Source organism: Thermobia domestica, chromosome 15 (genome assembly GCF_964235325.1).
Source record: "Thermobia domestica chromosome 15, izTheDome1.hap1.1, whole genome shotgun sequence".
NCBI lineage: Eukaryota > Metazoa > Arthropoda > Insecta > Zygentoma > Lepismatidae > Thermobia > Thermobia domestica.
Window position 1 is genome coordinate 41,820,194 of NC_137468.1, and position 20,355 is coordinate 41,840,548.

Below are 20,355 nucleotides of genomic sequence, written 5' to 3' on the forward strand. Positions count from 1 at the left end.
CTCGAATGCTTCAGCGTAGAGGATTCTCGTGTTTGAACATCCATAATTATTAATGCATGTACTATAAGATTAGGGATACCGTCAACTACTAGCTCATCCGTTTATTACGTGTGAAATACATGATAATTAAGTATGAATTATTGTAACTAGTTTCATGCTTCTGATAATAGTTTCCTTTTACTCACACCAGTAACTCATCAATGGGGGAATTTTATTCCAAAAAATACTAAATAGGGGGAATCATCCCATTTTCCGGGATTTCAAACCTTTTTTCTTAGTTATTCAATAGTATTGCGTTTGTAATATTTATCCCGCTTTCTAAATGTCTCATATTATTTTATTATCTTTCACTTTCCTCTATTCACTTCTAAAAGTTTATTAGTCAAAACTCAAATCAAGGGATGCTAAGCGTAGAGAAGACTCTTAAATACAACATATATATAGCTGATATGACCATATTCGTACATTAGGTCCTCTCTATCTTCTTACGGATTTATGTTTCTTATTGAAATTTCGGAACATTAAGAGCTGATGTAAGTATGAGGATATGAGCTAACATTTCTTGAAATCCACTGTCTGCTCTTGCGCTCTTGGTCTTCTCTGTCAAATCAATCGTATTCTGAATGATAACAAGTTATTACCACATTACCAAACATGTGGTAGTATGTTTCCCAGCTCTATTTAGTTTTATGTCATTTGATGTTTCCTAACGAGCATAATAGTTTTCTCCTAACTGATATCGAAAATTGATTACATCATTTATTTATTTATTTATTTATTTATTTGAAATTCCCATTGCATATCAGTAAGAGGTTTCAATATTGTAATTAGTTGCTTCCACATAATTGATCAGAGATAAGTGTATCCGGTAAAAAAAAGTCATTACAAAGTGAAAAAGAAACTGCCTTCAAATAAATAAATTTTCTTCAATTATGGTTTACTACCTGAACTATTAAAGTTTTAATAATTCTAATTTTTTAAAAAATATTATGAATATTTTCATTCTTTGTGTAAAGATCGGTAACAGTCTGTAAGCAAAGCTTAAAATGTATTTTCCGCCATCGCTAATTACATTCTATGTTCGCGTACCCCACGTTAGGAATCTTATGTTTTACAACATAAGCAAAATATATATTTTATAACAGATTAGGAATCGCGTGATTTACAACATAATCAAAAATATACTTTTGCCTCATCAGGCGATTCTCGGCTCATCTGGGCCTTAAGCTTCCACTGGCATACACGTAAGAAAAGATTCGTTTTTAATGTTTAGGTCTCCTTCTAACTGTTACATGGAAAGGATGACACTTATGTGGCGGTTACTCGAGCTAAGGGGCACTCACCCTCTCTATAAACGATTTGTAAATGTAAGATATTAACAGCTCTACATGTAATATTGACAAAACATTTGTGGTGAGGCAGAACAATTAAATGTTGTATTACGACAAAATTATACTTACTTTAACAGCTTACTTGAATTGCTCGTATTGAAAAATCTACGGTCTGCTCAGTCAGTAAATAGACTAAGAAAGTCGACGCCACAGGATCAAATAGGCTAATTAGTAATTACGCATAGAAATGGGGGAAATGTTTATTTGTGCTATCTTATATAAAATTTTTCAATCCCTCTTTTGAAACAACAGTATAAGTCTTAAGACCCAATCCATAAAAGTTTAATTATATAGGCCTATTATTACAACTTTCAGATATTGTGACTGAAATACATTTTCAGCAAACAGTAGGTCTACTGTTACTTCGTAATTTAACACGTAGTTATATATTTCATTTAATGGTAGGCATACATGCAATTCTAAAACTGTTTTTACGATTTCTATATGCTTATGTATATGATGCCCTTTGTGAAACAGAATCCAGATGTTTTATAATGCACAAAAAAATTTAGATTATTAATGTGATTATTTTGCAGTTCAGATATGCTACTTTTCAAGATAAATGTATGATTTTGATATCTTTCATCTGTGCCCTAAGTATTGGTTTCGCAGTCTGTATAATGATTGATCTGTTTGGAGATCTTGTTGATGCATTTTTCAAAGTAGAGGCTTTTAAAGCCACCCAACACATCAATTCATCCACGTAAGTAGTTCTTTTACGGTTTTAGATAGTTACATGATATGAGTGATCACTTGCATATATTGTGGCGTATGCAGAAGTTCCCATAGGGGGGTTCAAGCTCCTAAGTTGATATAATTTCAGAAGATGTTTGTATAAGGAAGTAGTTGAAACCCGAAACTCCCCTTGCGTACGCCACCGTTATTTATAAACATAGTTATTCAAAGGGAATAGTGCAAAACTGAATCGTATTTATTTTCTATCGAAACTACATACAAAAGGAAAATTGCTCGGAAAGAAAAATAGAAGGCTGTAGGTTTTCTAGCCTGTGTTTGTTGTTTACGTCAAAGCCGCAACAGGCGTTGTTATGTAAACCGTTAATAATGCAAATGGCGACCACGAAGATACAGCGTGTGTATTGTGTGATAGAATTTACACGAAGAGGGCCTCTCGTAACAGTGTAGAGTCATTTTCATACAAAATCAAGAAAGAAACACCACATAGGAAATGCATTTCACATTAGATGCAGAAGTTTGAATCCACTGGATAGTTGTGTCCCATGAAAGGTTCTGGTAGACCAGAAATATGGAGGTAAACATTAGAAGGATCCATGTTACCCAAGGCTCTCATATCCAACACTTTTGTTGTCCAGAAAATCTTACAACTTTCCTTTCTTTTTTACGACATATTTTGCTTTTGTTGTCGTTCCAACACAAAATAAACACGTTTTATTTTGCACCATTCTTTCTGATTATCATTATATATATATCAGTATCCCTGTGAATGTCAGTAGCGGATATTTTCTACACAAAGTATTTAACAATAGAATACCTGACTTAAGTATTAGTGCATCTTTTTGTCTCGAATAAACTTTAGTTGTTTGAGTTTGCGTCTTATACAATATTCTGAAAAGCACGTTAAAATCCAATGAAGCAATTAGAAATTAAATATATATCAAATCTTTTAATGCTCGTTTGTACAAAAATAAAATAAAAATAAAGCATATAATATAATATAATATTAATTGCTTGTACCACATGACTACTTGCAAAATTTAAAAGTTCTTTTCCTGAAGACCTCATCGACAAATTTTCAAACAATTGAGTGAATTTTCACTAAGGGCTGTGGAAATAGTTGTCTCTCTATATAAGAGAAGTCTTGATTGACAGACTAATCAGCGTCCAGGGCAAATCACTTAAGCTGGAAACTCGAGAATTTTTGACAGTTCATAAAGATTTGTGATGTAAGATACCACAACGAAAGGATTTTTTGAAATTCTACAGGGAGGAGGTTGAATGGAGAGTGGCAATTATTACAGTAAAATGTCCAGATCTCTGAATCTCTGAAGGGTAGAAACATTACATTTGGATATGGACTTCCAGTTTAAAATAAATGAAGGGTAAGGGAAAAAAAGAAGGAATGTCACAAAACTCAATTTTCGAGAAAACAGCGTTCTAATATTGAAAACCAGATAAAAAGAATAGGGTTAGTTACATCTTTTTCCTTTTTACATGGACATTTCTACATCTACGCATGCATGGCATGTGCAGTCAAATAGTACCAAGGGTCACCAACAGATAGGACAAAGCACCCGAAAAAGCTCATACATGGACATTCCTTATTCTTTCCCCTTACCCTTCAAATTAGACACATGTTTTACCGTTTTTTGATATTTCCCCTTAAAAGGAAGAAAAGGGTGGGAAGAGAAAGGATGGGATTGCAATTGTTAAAATAAGATTGTCATATCTCGAAATCCTTTAAAGAGAGAGACATGAAACTTGGTATATAAAATCCTTATTCCAAACATGTGGGAATGTGCGAGAGCGTTCCGGAAAATTACGTCAAAGTCTTTCCCTGAAATTAAGCTTTAACGAGAGAAGGGGACAATTTCTGATTTTTTACTCAATATATAAAATGACTTCGACGTTGGCAATCTCATCATCATGGGAAAACGGGTTAACCATTTGAAATGAATTCTTGAACACAGTTGACTGAAAGGTGTAGGGCCTGTTCCAAGGGGAAGAAAGGTTTAAATTTTTAGCAAACAACAAAAATGCCATAAACGTATTCTTGCTGTGCGAAGAATAGAAGAAAAGACTGCTAAAATATGAAGTGCGAGGCGTAGTCCGAATAAACGTGGAAGTCTGGGGGCGAGGTTTCCAGACGGCCGAAGAGATTTTGGTAATAATCAGAGAAGTAAAGGAAACTTAACTGTTTTAATATAAAAGTAACTAGTAACTGGACTGTCACTAGTTTCCTGCTATGCAGCCAGCATATTAAAATACTAGAAAGTTTATATATTTGTGGCCAATCCTTTCGACAATGAGTTCTCGGGAATCATAGGCTCTAGAAAGTTGCCGTTTTCACTGATCGATTGCAAAATTTTGTATAGATTGTTCAGTTTTAATAAAATATTTAAAAAACATTTCCGTTATTTTTCTATTACATTTTAAGTGGTACACTGGAAGTGTTGATTTTTTTAAAAAAAAAGTAAAGCATCATATGCTACGTGTCATACATATCATACGTATATTTGTATACAGGTTGTTTATCTTTCAGGCGTTTGTTTCATGGCCAAATGATAATGAAAAACGAAGGATAACGATTTCTCCAGTCTAAGATGAATCTTTATTGTTTGGAGTGTTTTGCCGAATGAACACCATATATCACTGACATTATAATTAATTGTGTGTGTGTAATGTATTTGCTTATTACATACTGCATGAAAGAAAAAAGAAAACACTGATCATACATGAATTAGAAACTTCAACCAGAAGTAGGCTCAAATCTTGGAAACGATGCGAGATATTGAAGAAGTCTGTCCTTTATAGTACCCCTCGCCGATTTTTATCAAGTCGTCTTTCACTTGTGTCTGTAAAGAGACATGTACAGATGTTATGGGGAATGATAAGGAGATTCATGATCGTATGTGAATGATGCGCTGTGTAAAGAGTGCAGGTTCAGCTAGCTTATTTTAAAATTTTGTATATACGTGTATTTCAAATTTAGTATATTTCATATCTATATAGATAGGTAGGTAGATAGATATATAAATAGATGAAAGTAATGCTCACTGAAGAAAGAGAGAAATATCAGCTAATCTATATTTCTTTATAATTTTTAAAGGCGTAATGAAACACTCCAAAATAATCTGATAAAAAGTATCCAGCATTTTGGACTTGGTTGTCTCATTGTTGGTTTGGCATATTTCTTTATGGGATATATATGCATAACGTGCATAAACTATTCAGCTAAATGCCAGGTAATTAATAGTTGTTGTTAGGATCTTAACTATACGCAGTAGTTTTTTTATGCTTATTAGTGTTGGATGTTGTTTATTGCAAGAAAATTTTGTTTCGTTAATAAGACCGTATAAGAATTACTATCACATTTTGTTATGTGCACTTACACATTATTATGAGTTACATTCGAAAAGATGACAGTATTCAAATGATCTTTTGTCTTTGCTTTTACTTTACCAAGCATTTTATTTCCATTATTTTTCAGATCCTACGTATTCGTAATCTATTTATAAAGGCTATCTTGCAACAAGATCCACATTGGATAGAATATTTGGATAGATCAATAACTGATTTATTGGAACCGTAAGTTGGAAGAAAATTAAAGTAAACGAATGAAAACATGTAAACAAACAATTAAAACTCATAAAATAGCTTAGCGTCCTTAATAGTTTGACTATTTCGTTTGAAACAGCTATTTGATCCATTTTATCATCTAACACTCACTTTATATATAGCTACACACAGTAGAGTCTCGCTAATCCGAACTAAATGAGACCAATCCCTGTCCGGATTAGGTGATTGTTCGGATTAGCCGGAATAACAGTAAAATCGCAGTTTGAAGCGGGTGAACGGGTCTATTGTGTTGTAATACATAGCGTATAGTATTTCAGAACACGTTTGCTGATTACAGTATACTGGAAAAATGTTAAAGATGTTGGACAAACTTGATGCCTTCATATTTCTACGTAGAGTACCTGCAGTAGTATCTATTTTAAACTTCGTGTAATTGTCGTAATGTTCCCCCATGCACCCATTTTCGTCCTTTTAGTTATTAATTTTCTAAAACTGCGTATTTTTGCCACAAAAAATCCTCCCAGACCTGTTCGGGCTAACCGGATGTTCGGATTAAGCGTGTTTAGATTACCGGGACTCTACTGTATTACCTATGACAACATATTGACGTTATCAGGCGCTGAGTTAGTATTGTAATCATTTGATTTGCAAATTACTTCCTTGCGCAGTAATTACGAACACTTGCAAGTAGGACATTGTCTATTTCCTTTATGATGAAGCGTAATTTTTGTCCTGCAAGCTTTAATAAGTATGTGATAAAATTACTTAAACTCGTTATTTAAATAAAATAATTTACGCAAAACACATTTTGGAATGGAGAAGCTTTTACTTGGTACTACAAATGGCAGCGAAACGAAACCCATTTGAATTAAAGTTTTCGTACAACATACTACACCAGAATGTTCATTGTAACAGGGTTGGCGAAATCATAAATAATCACTTCCAATGCACACAAACATTTTGCTTGTCACGCACACCCAACAGAGACATTACCACTGTTATGACCAATTCCCTGGAAATGTTTTTGGAATTTTTTCTGCTGCAAGCGGTGCACCGCAACTTATTAACTTAAAAGGGCTCTTTATTAGTTATTTTGTCTCGTGTGTGCAAGTGAGAATGCAGCGATAATAAGAGAGAAATTATCGTTGAATAAAGGAAATATTCAATGTCCCAAAACGGAGAGATTTAATTTAAAGAGATTAGAAGAGAGCCAGGTAAGAGAGGAATACCAGATTGAAGTTTCGAATAGATTATCGGTTTTAGAAGATTCGAAGTGCACTAGTATTGAGAATACTTGGATTGAAATTAGAGATAGCATTAAAATTTCAGGAATAGAAAAATCGGGACACACGGAAATACGTAGGAACAAACCATAGTACGACCAGGAATGCATTAAACTAGCAGAGAAGAGAAAACAGGCAAAATTATGTTGGCTACAAAATCCGAATGAGATAACTACACAAAATTTCGCAGACATCCGGCGGGAAACTTCCAAAACTTTTAGAACAAAGAAACGCGATTTTTTGAAAGCTAAAATTAAGGAACTTGAACATAATAGTAAAAATTAAAAAAAAAACATTTGAAACATGTATAAGGGGATCAGCGAATTTAAGAAAGGCTATCAACCTCGTGCTTATATATTAAAGAAAGCTGACGGAACAATCTCACTGATACGGATAGCATCTTAAATAAATGGAAAGATTTCTTTGACGATTTGCTGAACACGCAACCAAAAACTAATGTGCGTGGAGAAAAGGAAATACACACCGCAGAACCGTAGAATCCAGAACCTAACCGAATAGAAGTAGAAACCGCTATAAAGAAATTAAAGAAATACAAATCTCCGGGGGTAGACAAAATCCCGGCTGAGTTATTTTTAGGTGGAGGCGAAAAATTGTGGAACAAGATACACAAACTCATTCTCTTTATCTGGAACAAGGAAGAATTACCACAAGAAAAGAAAGAATCAATCGTTGTTCCAATTCACAAGAAAGGCGAGTAAACTGACTGACTAATAATTATAGAAGCACTTCTCTTCTGTCAACATCCTATAAAATCCTTTCAAATATTCTATTAGCAAGATTGACCTCATACGCAGATTAAATTATTGAAGATTATCAGTGCGAATTTAGACGAAATCGATTAACTATCGACCAAATATTTACCATTCGACAAATACTCGAAAAAAAAGTGGCAATACCCCGATATATCAACTATTTCTTGATTTTAGAAGGGCCTACGACTCGGTTAGGAGAGAAAGATTTTACAACATTCTTACAGAACTTGGAATACCGAGAGAGCTAATTAGATTAATTAAGATATGTTTAAACGAATCCCAAAGCAAAGTCCGGGTAGGAAAACTTTTGTCCACGAGCTTTCACATCGAAAATGGCCTGAAACAAGGAGATGCGTTGTCGCCATTATTATTCAACTTTGTTCTGGAATACGCTATAAGGAAATCAAAGATAGCAACCAGGGCCTAGAGTTGAACGGTATTCACCAGGTTACAGCATATGCTGATGATGTAAATTTAATAGAGGATGATAGGAGAACAATAGAAAGAAATGCAGAGATCTCATTAAACGCTTGCAGGGACATGGGTTTAGAAGTAAATTCAGAGAAAACTAAATACATGGAAGTATGTCGGGACCGTAACACGGCAAATTATGGATGCATTAAAATATTAAATAATACTTTTGATAAAGTGGATAGTTTCAAATATCTAAGATCAATATTAACAGACGAAAATCATATTCACGAAGAAATTAAATGTCGACTAAAAGGAGGGAATTCATGTTACTACTCGGTTCAAAGTCTCCTGTCGTCGCGAATTCTGTCGAGAAATTTGAAGCTTAAAATATACGTATAAAACGATAATCATGCCTGTTGTTCTCTATGGTTGCGAAACATGGTCACTTACTCTGAGGGAAGAAACTATTTGAGAACAAGATCCTGAGACGAATATTCGGACCCAAGAGGAACGGGAATGGAGAATGGCGGAAACTTCATAACGAGGAACTACATAATTTATACGGTTTACACAACATTGTTAGGGTCGTCAAGTCTGGGAGGCTTAGGTGGGCAGGTCATGTAGCTAGAATGGAAGAAAGTAGAAACGCTTTCAAAATCTTGACTGGAAGACCAATCTGAAAACGACCATTAGGAAGACCAAGGCGTAGATGGGAGGACAATATTAAGATGGATCTCGCAGAGATAGGAATACAAAGTAGAAACTGGATCCAATTGGCTAAGAATATAAGTCAGTGGAGAGCTTTTGAGAACGAGGCATTGAACCTCCGGGTTCCATAGGCCATAGAGTTTGTTAGTGTGCAAGTGATAGCATGAGTTTCGGTACCGTGAGGAAGTGCAAAGTGCTTGCGTGTAGACTGTGAAAGAAGTCCGACAGTGTTGTAGTAGAATTACTTTTCAATACACCCACGCTGAATATGCAGATATGATGTTCGTCTACGGGTTTTGTGATAGTAATGCCAAAGGTGCGGTGGAAGAATACCAGCGAAGATTTCCTCGCCGCAGAGTGTTTACTGCACGGGTCTTTACACACGTGTATATTAAACTGCGGGAAACTGGTGAGCTTCCTAGAGTAAAGCTAACATCTGAACGAGCCTCGAAACAACACTCCTCAACAAGAAGACAACGTTATTCAGGCTGTACAGCGGAGTCCAACCATTGCGAGAAGAAGGGCTTTATCTGTTCCATGTCCAGAGAGTGCAACATCACTATCCAGGAGATAGTAAACTACGAGTTGGTTTCTCCCAATGGATACAGGAGCATCCTAATGTTTTCCCATTCATCTTGTTCAACGATGAGGCCACCTTCACCAGGAATGGGATAAATAACACCCGCAACTGGGGTCGTTGAAGTGACGAAAATCCTAGGGCAACCACAGTAATGCAATATCAGAAACGATTTTCTGTAAATGTTTTGCGGGGATTAACTGTGATCAGATCATTGGTCCCGTTTTTCTGCACCAGCGTTTGACCGGTGAATATTATTTGCATTTCGTGTGCCATGAATTACCAGTACTACTGGAAGATGTGGCTTTTCAAACTTTAGCGTCCATGTACTTACAGCAGAACAGGGCTCCCTCATGCAACACAAGCTGTTTGTCAATATCTTGACTCCAAGTTTCCTTATCGATGAATGGGTCGCGGAAGACGGAGGTAAATTATTCACTGGTCGCCCAGCTCCCGGGATCTTACACCGTTGGATTTTTGCTTATGGGAGTGGTTGAAGGACGTAGTATACAGACGAAAGGCCAACTCACGAGAAGAGTTAATTCAGATCATTCTAGAGGCATTCAACATCGTCAAAGAGCGCCGAGAAGACATCTATCGGGCAACACTGCATGTACTGACGCGCACTGCAAAGTTCATTGACGAGGATGGTGATATCTTTGAACATTTGCAGCACGCGCAAAATAATTACGTTCAAGGTTGATGCTAGTAGGGTTACGTCTCTATTTCTATGCATTATTGTTAATGTATGTATTATTTATGATTTCGACAACCCGATTGCAATGGACATTCTGGTGTAGTAGGTTCTACGAAAACTTTAATTCAAGTGGATTTTGTTTCACTGCCACCTGTTGTTCAAAACTGTAATTAGTGTTCCTGCATAGAAATGTAGAGCTCTCATATGTTAGGGAATAGTATTGTATATCCAGTTTTGCATAAAAAACATTCGTTTATTAATATTCGTAACTATTGTCATCTATGGAAAGTTGAAACATTGTTATGTTATTAGAGTAAGGAGTAAGAGAGAATACTTTTTATTACGGCTTATAATGAAGCTAAAAATTTGACACCTCAAATGGATTTTTGGTATAGAGTATCATTTTTACCTAATCAGATACTGTTTCTCTAGCGACAGTGTTTCCATTCAAGAACAGTGCAAAATTGTTTTAAAAAGGGAATTTTATAGGGAAATTCGAAAAAGTTTCCTCCGTTATGTCTATCTAGTATGCAGTACTGGGACAATCTGTATACCATCTGCAAGCCTGTTTCATTAGCTTTCAAACGAGGTATAATGTGTAACATAACCCCAACTACAGGGTGTACTAGAACGTTTCAAACGAAAATCGGCAAGTGCAAGAGGCAAAAAAGTTATCCCAATCCTATCTTTGGAACGAGGGGAAATAGACCCTATGTTCACATACGCATTTTTGCTTAGAATGATCTCCCCTATTACCTCCCAAAATCTTTGACTTGCCTCACCGGACGCCTTGTATATATCTATCATCTTGCGTATGAAAGCTCATCTCATTACATGTGTAATAATTAATATAGAAATAAACTTATTAAAGTTAATAATATGAACCCTTTAAAGTTAACATTATTGTACAATTCTTTTTATAATTTGGTTTCAAATTTTTCAGTAATTTTAGAGCTGTATATGATGGATTAGGAGAAAAGCTGGGAATGTTTCTCTTTAGCGCTTGTCGATCCATTATTTTAGTCTCCCACTGTATTGTGCACAGCTGGAAATCATCTATCGTTCTACTAACGATTGTTCCGGTGGTAATTATCATTTCAAGCATTGCATCCAGAGTAAGTTATCAACAATTGAATTCACGATTTTAAATAATGGAAGTTATTTTTTTAATTTGTTGTCAAATATAAAACCTCGAATGTTGTAAAAGTAAATGAATAACCCATTTAACTTAGATTAATTATTATAAGTAGTATTGTTTCTTTCTGAGGAAATCAAGTGCAACCAGTTGGTACGTACAGACTGCTTTTCAATATATGATTACCTCCCACAGACATAAGTTTTATTTATACAGGGTGCCCCACGAAAAAGCAGGAAATTTAATGTAGATTCTGTAATATGAGGTGGACACACATATTTTCATTTATATTTTACTGACACTGTCACTTGAATGTTCATAATCAAGTGCTCAAAATGATTCCCTTTGGCTTCCACACAGCGGTGTAGACGTTGTAATAAATTTCCGGTTGCATTCTGGATAGTTTGAAGTGTAACGTTGTTCCAGGTGTCTGTCAGTACAGCTTTCAGGTCATCAATGTTTGTGATGTCTCTCCTGTGTTCTTGAACCTCCTGTAGCAGTATACCCCAAATGCAATAATCCATCACGTTGAGATCTGGACTTTTAGACGGCCAGTCGTTAGGTTCGATGAAGTCAGGAGTATTAATTCTTATCCATGTCACAGTATCGATTGCTGTATGGGCCTTCGCACCGTCTTGTTGCCATGTTCATTCGTGATCACCCATAACTGTGTTAATGTCTTGGAACATCTGGGTGCACATACATAATATACACAATGGAACAGCACAAAACTATACAACTGCACATAACACACATTATTGCACATACAATCGCTCTTATTGTAGAAAATTGAAATTTCCTGCTTTTTTTGTGGGACACGCTGTAGTTTCCCACCACATGTTCTTAACACAGTTGATTTTATCAGTAGACATATTATGGTCATTTCTAACACGATGTACGTACATCCTAACTGACAGCAAGACTGCAACTAAGGACAGGGAGACAAGGCACGTGTTTCAGGTATGTTAGACAAGGGCAACGAAAGAAAACACGAAATATAGCTATTTTTAAAACGATGCTGAAGAGTATTCGTAACAACAATTTTAGGAATGGTTCAAAAAATGGATCAAAGAATACGATCTTGGCCAAGAATTTTTGGGAATAATCCATCAACGATTGCGATCTTAGACAATAATTAGTTTTTGGATCAGGGGTCACAAAATTTTTGAACGGCCCCTAAATCGAGTTATTTTTTTTTTTTTTTTACGAAATAAAGACATCATAGTGCGTTATGTGATAATTTGGATTTGATTACACTATATGTACGAGGGCCATCCGCAAAGTGGTACCCGTTTGTGCAATAAAGACACAGTAGTACATATTAACAAATATACACATTTTTATTGGAAAGAGCATACTTTACACTACTTCTTCACATAATCACCAAGCAAATTGAGGCATTTGTCATACCGTGTGACGAGTTTTTGTATTCCAGCGTCATAGTCCTCCGCTGCCAGCGTATTGAGATACGTAGTAACGCCTCGTTTAAGTTCTTCATCGCTGTCAAACCTTTTTCCCGCCATAATGGCTTCGTAAAGAGATGAAAACCTGAAGGGGCCAAGTCCGGGCTATACGGTGGATGGTCGAAGGTTTCCCACTTGAATTGCTGCAGACGTTGTTGTGTTTTCACAGCTGCACTGGGCCTGGCATTGTCATGAAGGAGAATGACGCCTGTAGACAACAGACCTCGCCGTCAATTTTGTATTGCCCGCCGTAATTTCTTTAATGTTTCACAATACGCATTAGCATTAATTGTGTCTCCACGGGCCATAAAATCAATGAGCAGTACACCTCGTCGATCCCAGAATATGGTTGTCATGAGTTTCCTGGTGGGCGGAACTGTCTTGAATTTTTTTGGTTTGGTTGGTGAATGAGCGTGATGCCACTCCATGGACTGTCGTTTACTCTCAGGTGATGCATAACAAACTCATGTTTCGTCCCCTGTAATGATGTGATTTAGGAAAGAGTCTCCTTCATCGGAATAACGTCCCAGAAACGTCAGTGCTGCAGCCATACGCTTGGTTTTGTGCTCATCTGTGAGCATGCGAGGAACCCACCTTGCACAGATTTTGAATAATGCAAATGGTCTTTGACAATTTCATGTACAATTGTTCGAGACACATTAGGAAAATGTTCACAGAGTTCGTCAATTGTGACGCGCCGATCGTTCCTCACGTATTCATCTACTGACCTCAGCAGTTCGTCTGTAATGACAGATGGTCTCCCTGAACGCTCCTCGACGTGTGTAACCCCCTCCCCAGGTTGAAGTTGCGACACCAGCGCCGAACAGACGACTCGTTTATCACATTGTCTCAATACACCTCCTTTAATTGGCGATGAATTTCACAAGGTCGAACGTTTCGTGCATTAAGAAATTTAATCACGGCCCTCACTTCACAACTGGCGAGGTTCTCAATTCGTTTAATCATTATAAACGAGCACAGACACAACACAGGCACTGCTAGCGTCACGCAACCTCACACAGAGCAGGCAGAGAAGCCACTGACGCGGTCTGACCTTGCCCAGCGGCTCCCCGAGTCGTCAGTGCTTCATCCGGCTCAAACGGGTACCACTTTCCGGATGGCCCTCGTAGTTCTCCAGATATAAGGCTTACAAGAAATTTTTTGACTGAAATATAATGGATCTTTTGACCCAAAAATAGTATTTTGTATTAGGTATTTCGATGAATAACACACATTTATCCACTAATTTTTGTGATTTAGAAAAATATTTATTATTATTATTATTATTACTATTATTATTATTATTATTATTATTATTATTATTATTATTATTATTATTATTATTATTATTATTATTATTATTATTATTCAATTCTATTATATTACTTTCTATAGAGGTCAATTTATAACTCAGAATCATTTGTTATAATATATTTAAGTGTTTGGTAATGAATAAAGCTCACAAAGTGAAACTTCATTTAATTCAAGCTTGAAAATTGAATGAACTTTTTTCACGTTTTAGTAATTAAAGTTGGTAATCAAGTTTTAGAATTGAAATTTTTAGCAATTCTTTCCCAGATTGGTATATTGTAATCAGCTTAAGCTCAAGGGCAAGTATTAAAATTCGTTTTTTTTTTTTTTTTTTTTTTGAACCTATACGTAGATTTATAGGTAGGGGTATAATGCACAAAAAGCCTGAATCGAATTCTGGTGCATACATTGTGTCTTACAATTATATTATATTATTTACATGTTCTATTTCTTAATAATGTTGCGTACTATAGCGCCCCTCCGCCACTGCAATTTGAACTTAGCAGGAAATGTAACCAAAAATAAATACGAGGGTCATTTAACTCGAAGTGGCAACATAGTTGTGAAATAAAATGTAGTGGATCACTCACCTCAAGAAGCTTACAGTTCTTCGATGTCGTCTCCATCAGCCTGTTGAACCCTTCGCCAGATGTCTGATAACCGTCGGATAACTGTGAAAGCCCCACTTTGTGAGAGGGTGTTGACAGTATGCCCTAAGGCACGAACAATGCTGGAAATGTCTCTGAAATGTCTGCCTCTGGGAGGTTCTATCATTTTTGGGAAAAGATCAAAATCACAGGGTCTCATGTCCGGGGAGTATGGCAGGTGCTCCAGTACCTCCCAACCCCATCGTTGTAACAGAGTCTGTACTGGATTGGCTGTATGGCATCTAGCATTGTCGTGTAGGAGAATTGGTCCAGACTCCAGGAGGTGTGGACGTTTGCGCCGCAATGTTGATCGCAAATGGTGGATGAGGTATGAGGCATAGTATGCAGCATTGACGGTAACGCCCGGTGGAACTTGATGTGACAGGATAATGCTTTCGTGGCCGTATGACATTATCATCATCACCTTCACGTTTGCTGACTCTTGCCTAAGCTTTTCCGATCGTAGTGATTCTGGGTGGGGCCATTCACTCCACTGACGTTTCAATTCGGGTTTGTAGGATTTTCCCCACGTTTCGTCACTTGCAAATAATGTGGTGCAAGAAGTCATCACCTTCCTCATTGTAACGTTGAAGGTGTAGTCACCCACATTCCCACCTATGCCACTTTTGAACCTCGGTCAGAGCATGGGGTACTCATCTGGCTGGAATTTCCCACATACCAAGATCTTGTGTTAGCATGTTAGGAACACTGTTCCGGAAGAAATGTTCAGCTCCTGTGCCAATTCACTACAAGTCCAGCGCCGATCACCGTCAAGCAGTGTCCGTAATCTTGCAAAATGAATTTCGTTCTGTAACCGTTCGCATATGCCCTCCACTGTGCATTTTGTCTGTTGACTGTCGTCCCGCCTGAAATGCTGCAACCCATCTCGCCACTGTCCGATACGGTAGAGCAGCTTCCCCACGGACCTTACTAATCCTCTGGGAATCGTCCTATCATTTCGCCCTCGTACCACCTGGAATTTCATAAACATATGATGTTCTGCACGTGTGAACATTGCGTTAGGGCAGTATTTCACACAGCAATCACTTTAACAATGTCTACTCGCCACACACAGTGTAACATGAAACCACAGCAGCTTTGATCTAACTCGTACACATCCACGGAACACGCTACGTTCGTCATTTGTTTCCTGCCCACACGACACTTTAATCGTAGCAGTGTTGCCAGTTCGAGTTAAATGACCCTCGTATTAATAACTGGAAAGTGAACAAGCTGTCGATGAGGTGTTTGTAGGCGGACGCTTTTAATGTTAATAATAAATTTCTTCCATTCCCGATAGCTAATATTCCAGACAAAATGATCAAAATAATGTCATGCAATATTAATCAAAAAGACAAATACGAGTCAAAGGACAGGCTGAAGACTTACTGAATATCAAAAGACTAAATTCAATTACAAACTTCAGAGTATTAAAGATCAACAAGTAACAGCTTTATTTTTAAACAATAAACGTTAAGGTGGATCACCACCTGGAAATCAGTACATATTTTAGCTCATTGCCTTAACTACTGCGCAATGAAACGTTGCATATTATAAATATTGTACTATAAGATAGTGTAATGTTTCAGCTACAGCACAAGACACTGATTCATTTGGTCGTGTCTCCTGATAATGGAAAAATGTAACAAATAAAATAAAATATTTGATTCGTTTTACAATGAGCATACAAGATGGCACTTGCTGTAAGATCTTACTAGAAGTGCTCAGTTTTACAAAATGTTTCTTTGTATGTGTAAAGTATTTTAAAGTAACGATCTTATTACAAAATAGAGATCGTATTTTCATATTTTATTATTATGTTTCATATTTTATTTAAATATTAATTTACATTTAAGGAAATAGATTTTGAGAAGAAACTTGCGCAGAACGCCATAATGCGTTGTTGCCAAATTTGTACGTTTAATTCCTGGATTCTAGCGTTGCAGTTCAAGAAGCGGAATTGCGGTAAGGGTCGAAAACTAAGTTCTCTAATAAGTATCCAAGCAGAATTCCATGATTACTTCCTTTATTATCTGGCATCAGTAAACACTCGACACTATCTGGCAACGCCACACTATTCAAGCAGCGTTTAGCATAGCACTAGGTACACCTAGTGATCCATCTTAATAATTTGGTTTAAATTGATTGAAATGTAAAAAATAACCAAGCAATTAACTCGCCTGATGTTTCTGTGTAGACTCACGAAACTACAATTTTAAGAGTACACCCTCCATTCCAAAAGAAACCGAACTTTTGAAAACAAATAGTACCACTAGTGCCATCTGTTGTAATATTTTACCGGTAGATGGCGTAGTCCCTCATTGACAACTGGTATAAATGTCATGACATTTGGATGCACGGCAACAAAGTTATTGCGTTTCAACTGTCAGTGTGTTGTGTACATCGGTCGGAAAATGAGTTTCAAACAACGAGCTGCAATTGAGTTTTGTGTTAAACTGGGTAAAACTTTTAGTGAAACGCACCAAATGCTATAAAATGCATATGGTGATGAGTGTCTATCCCGTACGCAAGTTTACGAGTGGTTCAGGCGATTCAAATCGGGTAGAGAGGCGCTGGATGATGACGAAAGATCAGGCCGTCCCAGAACCGGATTATCGGAAGAAAACATCGAAAAAGTGCGTGAATTCATCAAACATAACAAAAAATCGTCGGTGAAAGTTATTGAAATGGAATTAGGCATTCTTCAAACAACCGCATACCGCATTTTGACCGAAGTTTTGGGCCTTAAGAAGGTTAATTCGCGGTTTGTACCACACAAACTCACCGAAGACCAAAAAGTTGATCGAATTGCGCATTGCAAAGACATCGTTAAAAGTGCTCGGCAGGATCGAAACTTCTTGAAATCGATTGTAACTGGTGACGAGATGTGGTGTTTTGAATATGAGCCCGAAACAAAGCGGCAAAGTGCTGAATGGAGAGCGCCGGATGAAGGAACACCCAAAAATAGTCTCTTGGTGAAGTCAAAAGTTAAGGTGATGCTGATTTGTTTTTACGATTTAAAAGAAATTATCCACAAAGAATTCGTTCAGCCCGGCCAGACAGTCACTGGAGAGTTTTACTTCGGCGTCATGAAGCGTTTGCTGGCAAGAATTCGTCGTATTCGGCCCGAATATCGCGAAATCGGCAGTTGGACTCTTTTGGACGATAATGCACCATCACATCGTTCGCGACTTGTAACTGAATTTTTGGTCAAAAATCACATTATTCGGTTGCATCATCCGCCCTATTCACCAGATGTCGCTCCGTGCGATTTCTATCTGTTCCCGAAACTGCATTTGGCGATGAAAGGAAAGTGGCACGCATCGATTGATGCCATTGAGAAGGCGACGACCGCCGTCCTAAAGACCATTCCAATAAAGGACATGGAGAAGTCGTTTGACAACTTGTTGGAGCGTGCAAATATCTGTATCGATGCAGAAGGGGAATACATTGATTAATAAAAATGATTTGTTCCAAAATGTACATTGCTTTCTTGTTTTTTTTAAACGTTCGGTTTCTTTTGGAATGGAGGGTGTATTTCAGTTCTTTTCAGATTTTCAACTAATTGCACAATCAAACACCTTAAACAACAAATTATTAATTTGGTCAAATAACCAACTCGTCACGTACACTATAACACAATTTCTTCCTTGGATTATTTGCATTCGAGAGTCAGCGGTAAAGGTTGACAATAACTAATTGACAAAACGCCAACAATTAATTTCGACTTTAAATTCTTAATAATTTAGAAAGTACGTCAACTTCACTAGTTCAATTCTAAATATTCCAAACAAAGAAAATCCTCAACTTAGGCTGGGTTATTGGGATTGTGCATGTATAGAGTTTTCAATTTTTAATTTTGTATATTCAAGCTCCTAAAGTTCTATTTGCTGATGGATGATATATAGGATATATAACTTATTCGTTTAAGTTTACTGAAATGAAACAAAACTAGTGACATTATTTAACGCAAGAAAATAAGATGAGATTTGTACGGAGCAGAAATGTAGACATTACGAAAAGACGACAACAAGTAGTGTATTTGAGTTCTCAAAAAAAAAAAAAAAAAAAAAATGATTGGAACCTTAAAGCAATACAGAGCATTAAAAATAATAGGAGTGAAAGAATCTAATGTGAAATAAGCTCTCGTAAAGACAGTAGAGAGAATCACGCGCTATAGGATATAGATAGCCACAGACCCGTCGAGAGCCAACTTTGGCCCCGGGGTTGAGTTATCATCGAGCCTGGTATAAAAACTGGCAAACTAGACCTATATCTCATAAACTGGCAAACTATATAGCATATATTTACTAGTTACATTATACTAATTACATTAAATACATATACTAATTACATTAAATACATATACTAATTACATTACTAGACTTACACTTCGTAATCTACAAAACAGCTTTCCTTGCTTTCCTGATAGCAAATGTATCTATGACAGTGGCAGACGGTGGATTGTGGTTTCGGGTGTTGCAGTACGAACGATAAGAGTCAGAAGATATAAAGTTGACTCATTGACTAATCAGCATATCTTTAGATGCAAATGCTATGTGAGATGTTAGATTAAATAAAATTATGTTTTAAAAAAATAAAAAATGCAGAACATTTTATCAGATTAATCACCTTAATTAATTATTAAGTTCATCCTCCTCTCTTTGATTGGAGCAAATCTGTCTAATACATGCTGGTTGAATTCCGGTATTCTTATTGTCAGGTCTTTTTCGATGGAAAGCATAACCAATGATGATATCCTTTCTTGGGACATTCAATTCCTTGAAAGTGTCAACTCTTTCTCATGTGGAAAAAAACTTTTCGTCTTTTGCTGACGCCATAGGTACAGTTAATATTAATTTCAGAAGCTTTGTAGATTCACTAAATATTTTTTTCTAGATTATTGCGAACGATTCATTCTATCAAACTCAGTCCCTGACAGTAATCTGAATTTCTCTTCAGCGTTGACTAAAGAGAGTTCGTAGCAGAGATTAGTGTTATAAAACAAATGTACTACCATGAGCAAAATAAATGACGCGTCTCTTTATTTTGAAGTTTTTTGAAAATATCTCCGTTTTCTTTATATGTTCGAAATTTCGGAAGGTTTCCCCAGCAGGACAGGTTAATAACAAACCCGTTTTTAATATTTGTGTTAGATATTAGCTTAAAATAAAGAAATTAGAAGCAAAAAACATTAAATCGACAGAAATCTCGAGAATTACCAACTCTGCTAAAGTGGGAAATTTTCAAGAACACGAGGGAATTCTGCATTTCAACACGAAGCAGCGACATCTATGTCATTGAGAGAAATGTGGATTAAATCTACAAACTAAACTTTTAACGAATATTTCTAGTATGTCTTATTATATGCATTATCTACAAACTCCAAATATATGAATATATGCTAAGTATTAACATAAAGATAGAGCAAATAGTGGAAATTATCTATGGAAAAGGACGAATTGGTAGGACGATCGTAATGAAATATCGCTTTACCGGAACAGGCTCACTTCACGTAAAAAAACAAATAGCTCAGTTAGTTAAAGCAACGAGTCTGTATGCTGAAGGTAGCGGGTTCGATCCCGTGGAAGTGCCGTTATCATTTTTATCACTACACTACGGTTATTTTTTTTATTTTTTTTATTTAGGAAAGAATCAAATTGTAACGTATGTGTAAAACT

At 36.5% G+C, this 20,355-nt stretch overlaps 1 protein-coding gene across 3 annotated transcripts in view; it reads left to right on the top strand.

The window, feature by feature from the left end:
• Positions 1-20,355, top strand: part of LOC145670996 (multidrug resistance protein homolog 49-like) — a 150,445-nt gene that overhangs the window by 17,435 nt on the left and 112,655 nt on the right. For all 3 annotated transcript variants that reach the window (XM_081739632.1, XM_081739634.1, XM_081739633.1), the window contains exons 4-7: positions 1,928-2,094; positions 5,197-5,332; positions 5,578-5,675; positions 11,062-11,233. In XM_081739632.1, coding sequence (XP_081595758.1) covers positions 1,928-2,094; positions 5,197-5,332; positions 5,578-5,675; positions 11,062-11,233 — 573 coding nt within the window. The remainder of the gene's footprint in view (positions 1-1,927; positions 2,095-5,196; positions 5,333-5,577; positions 5,676-11,061; positions 11,234-20,355) is intronic.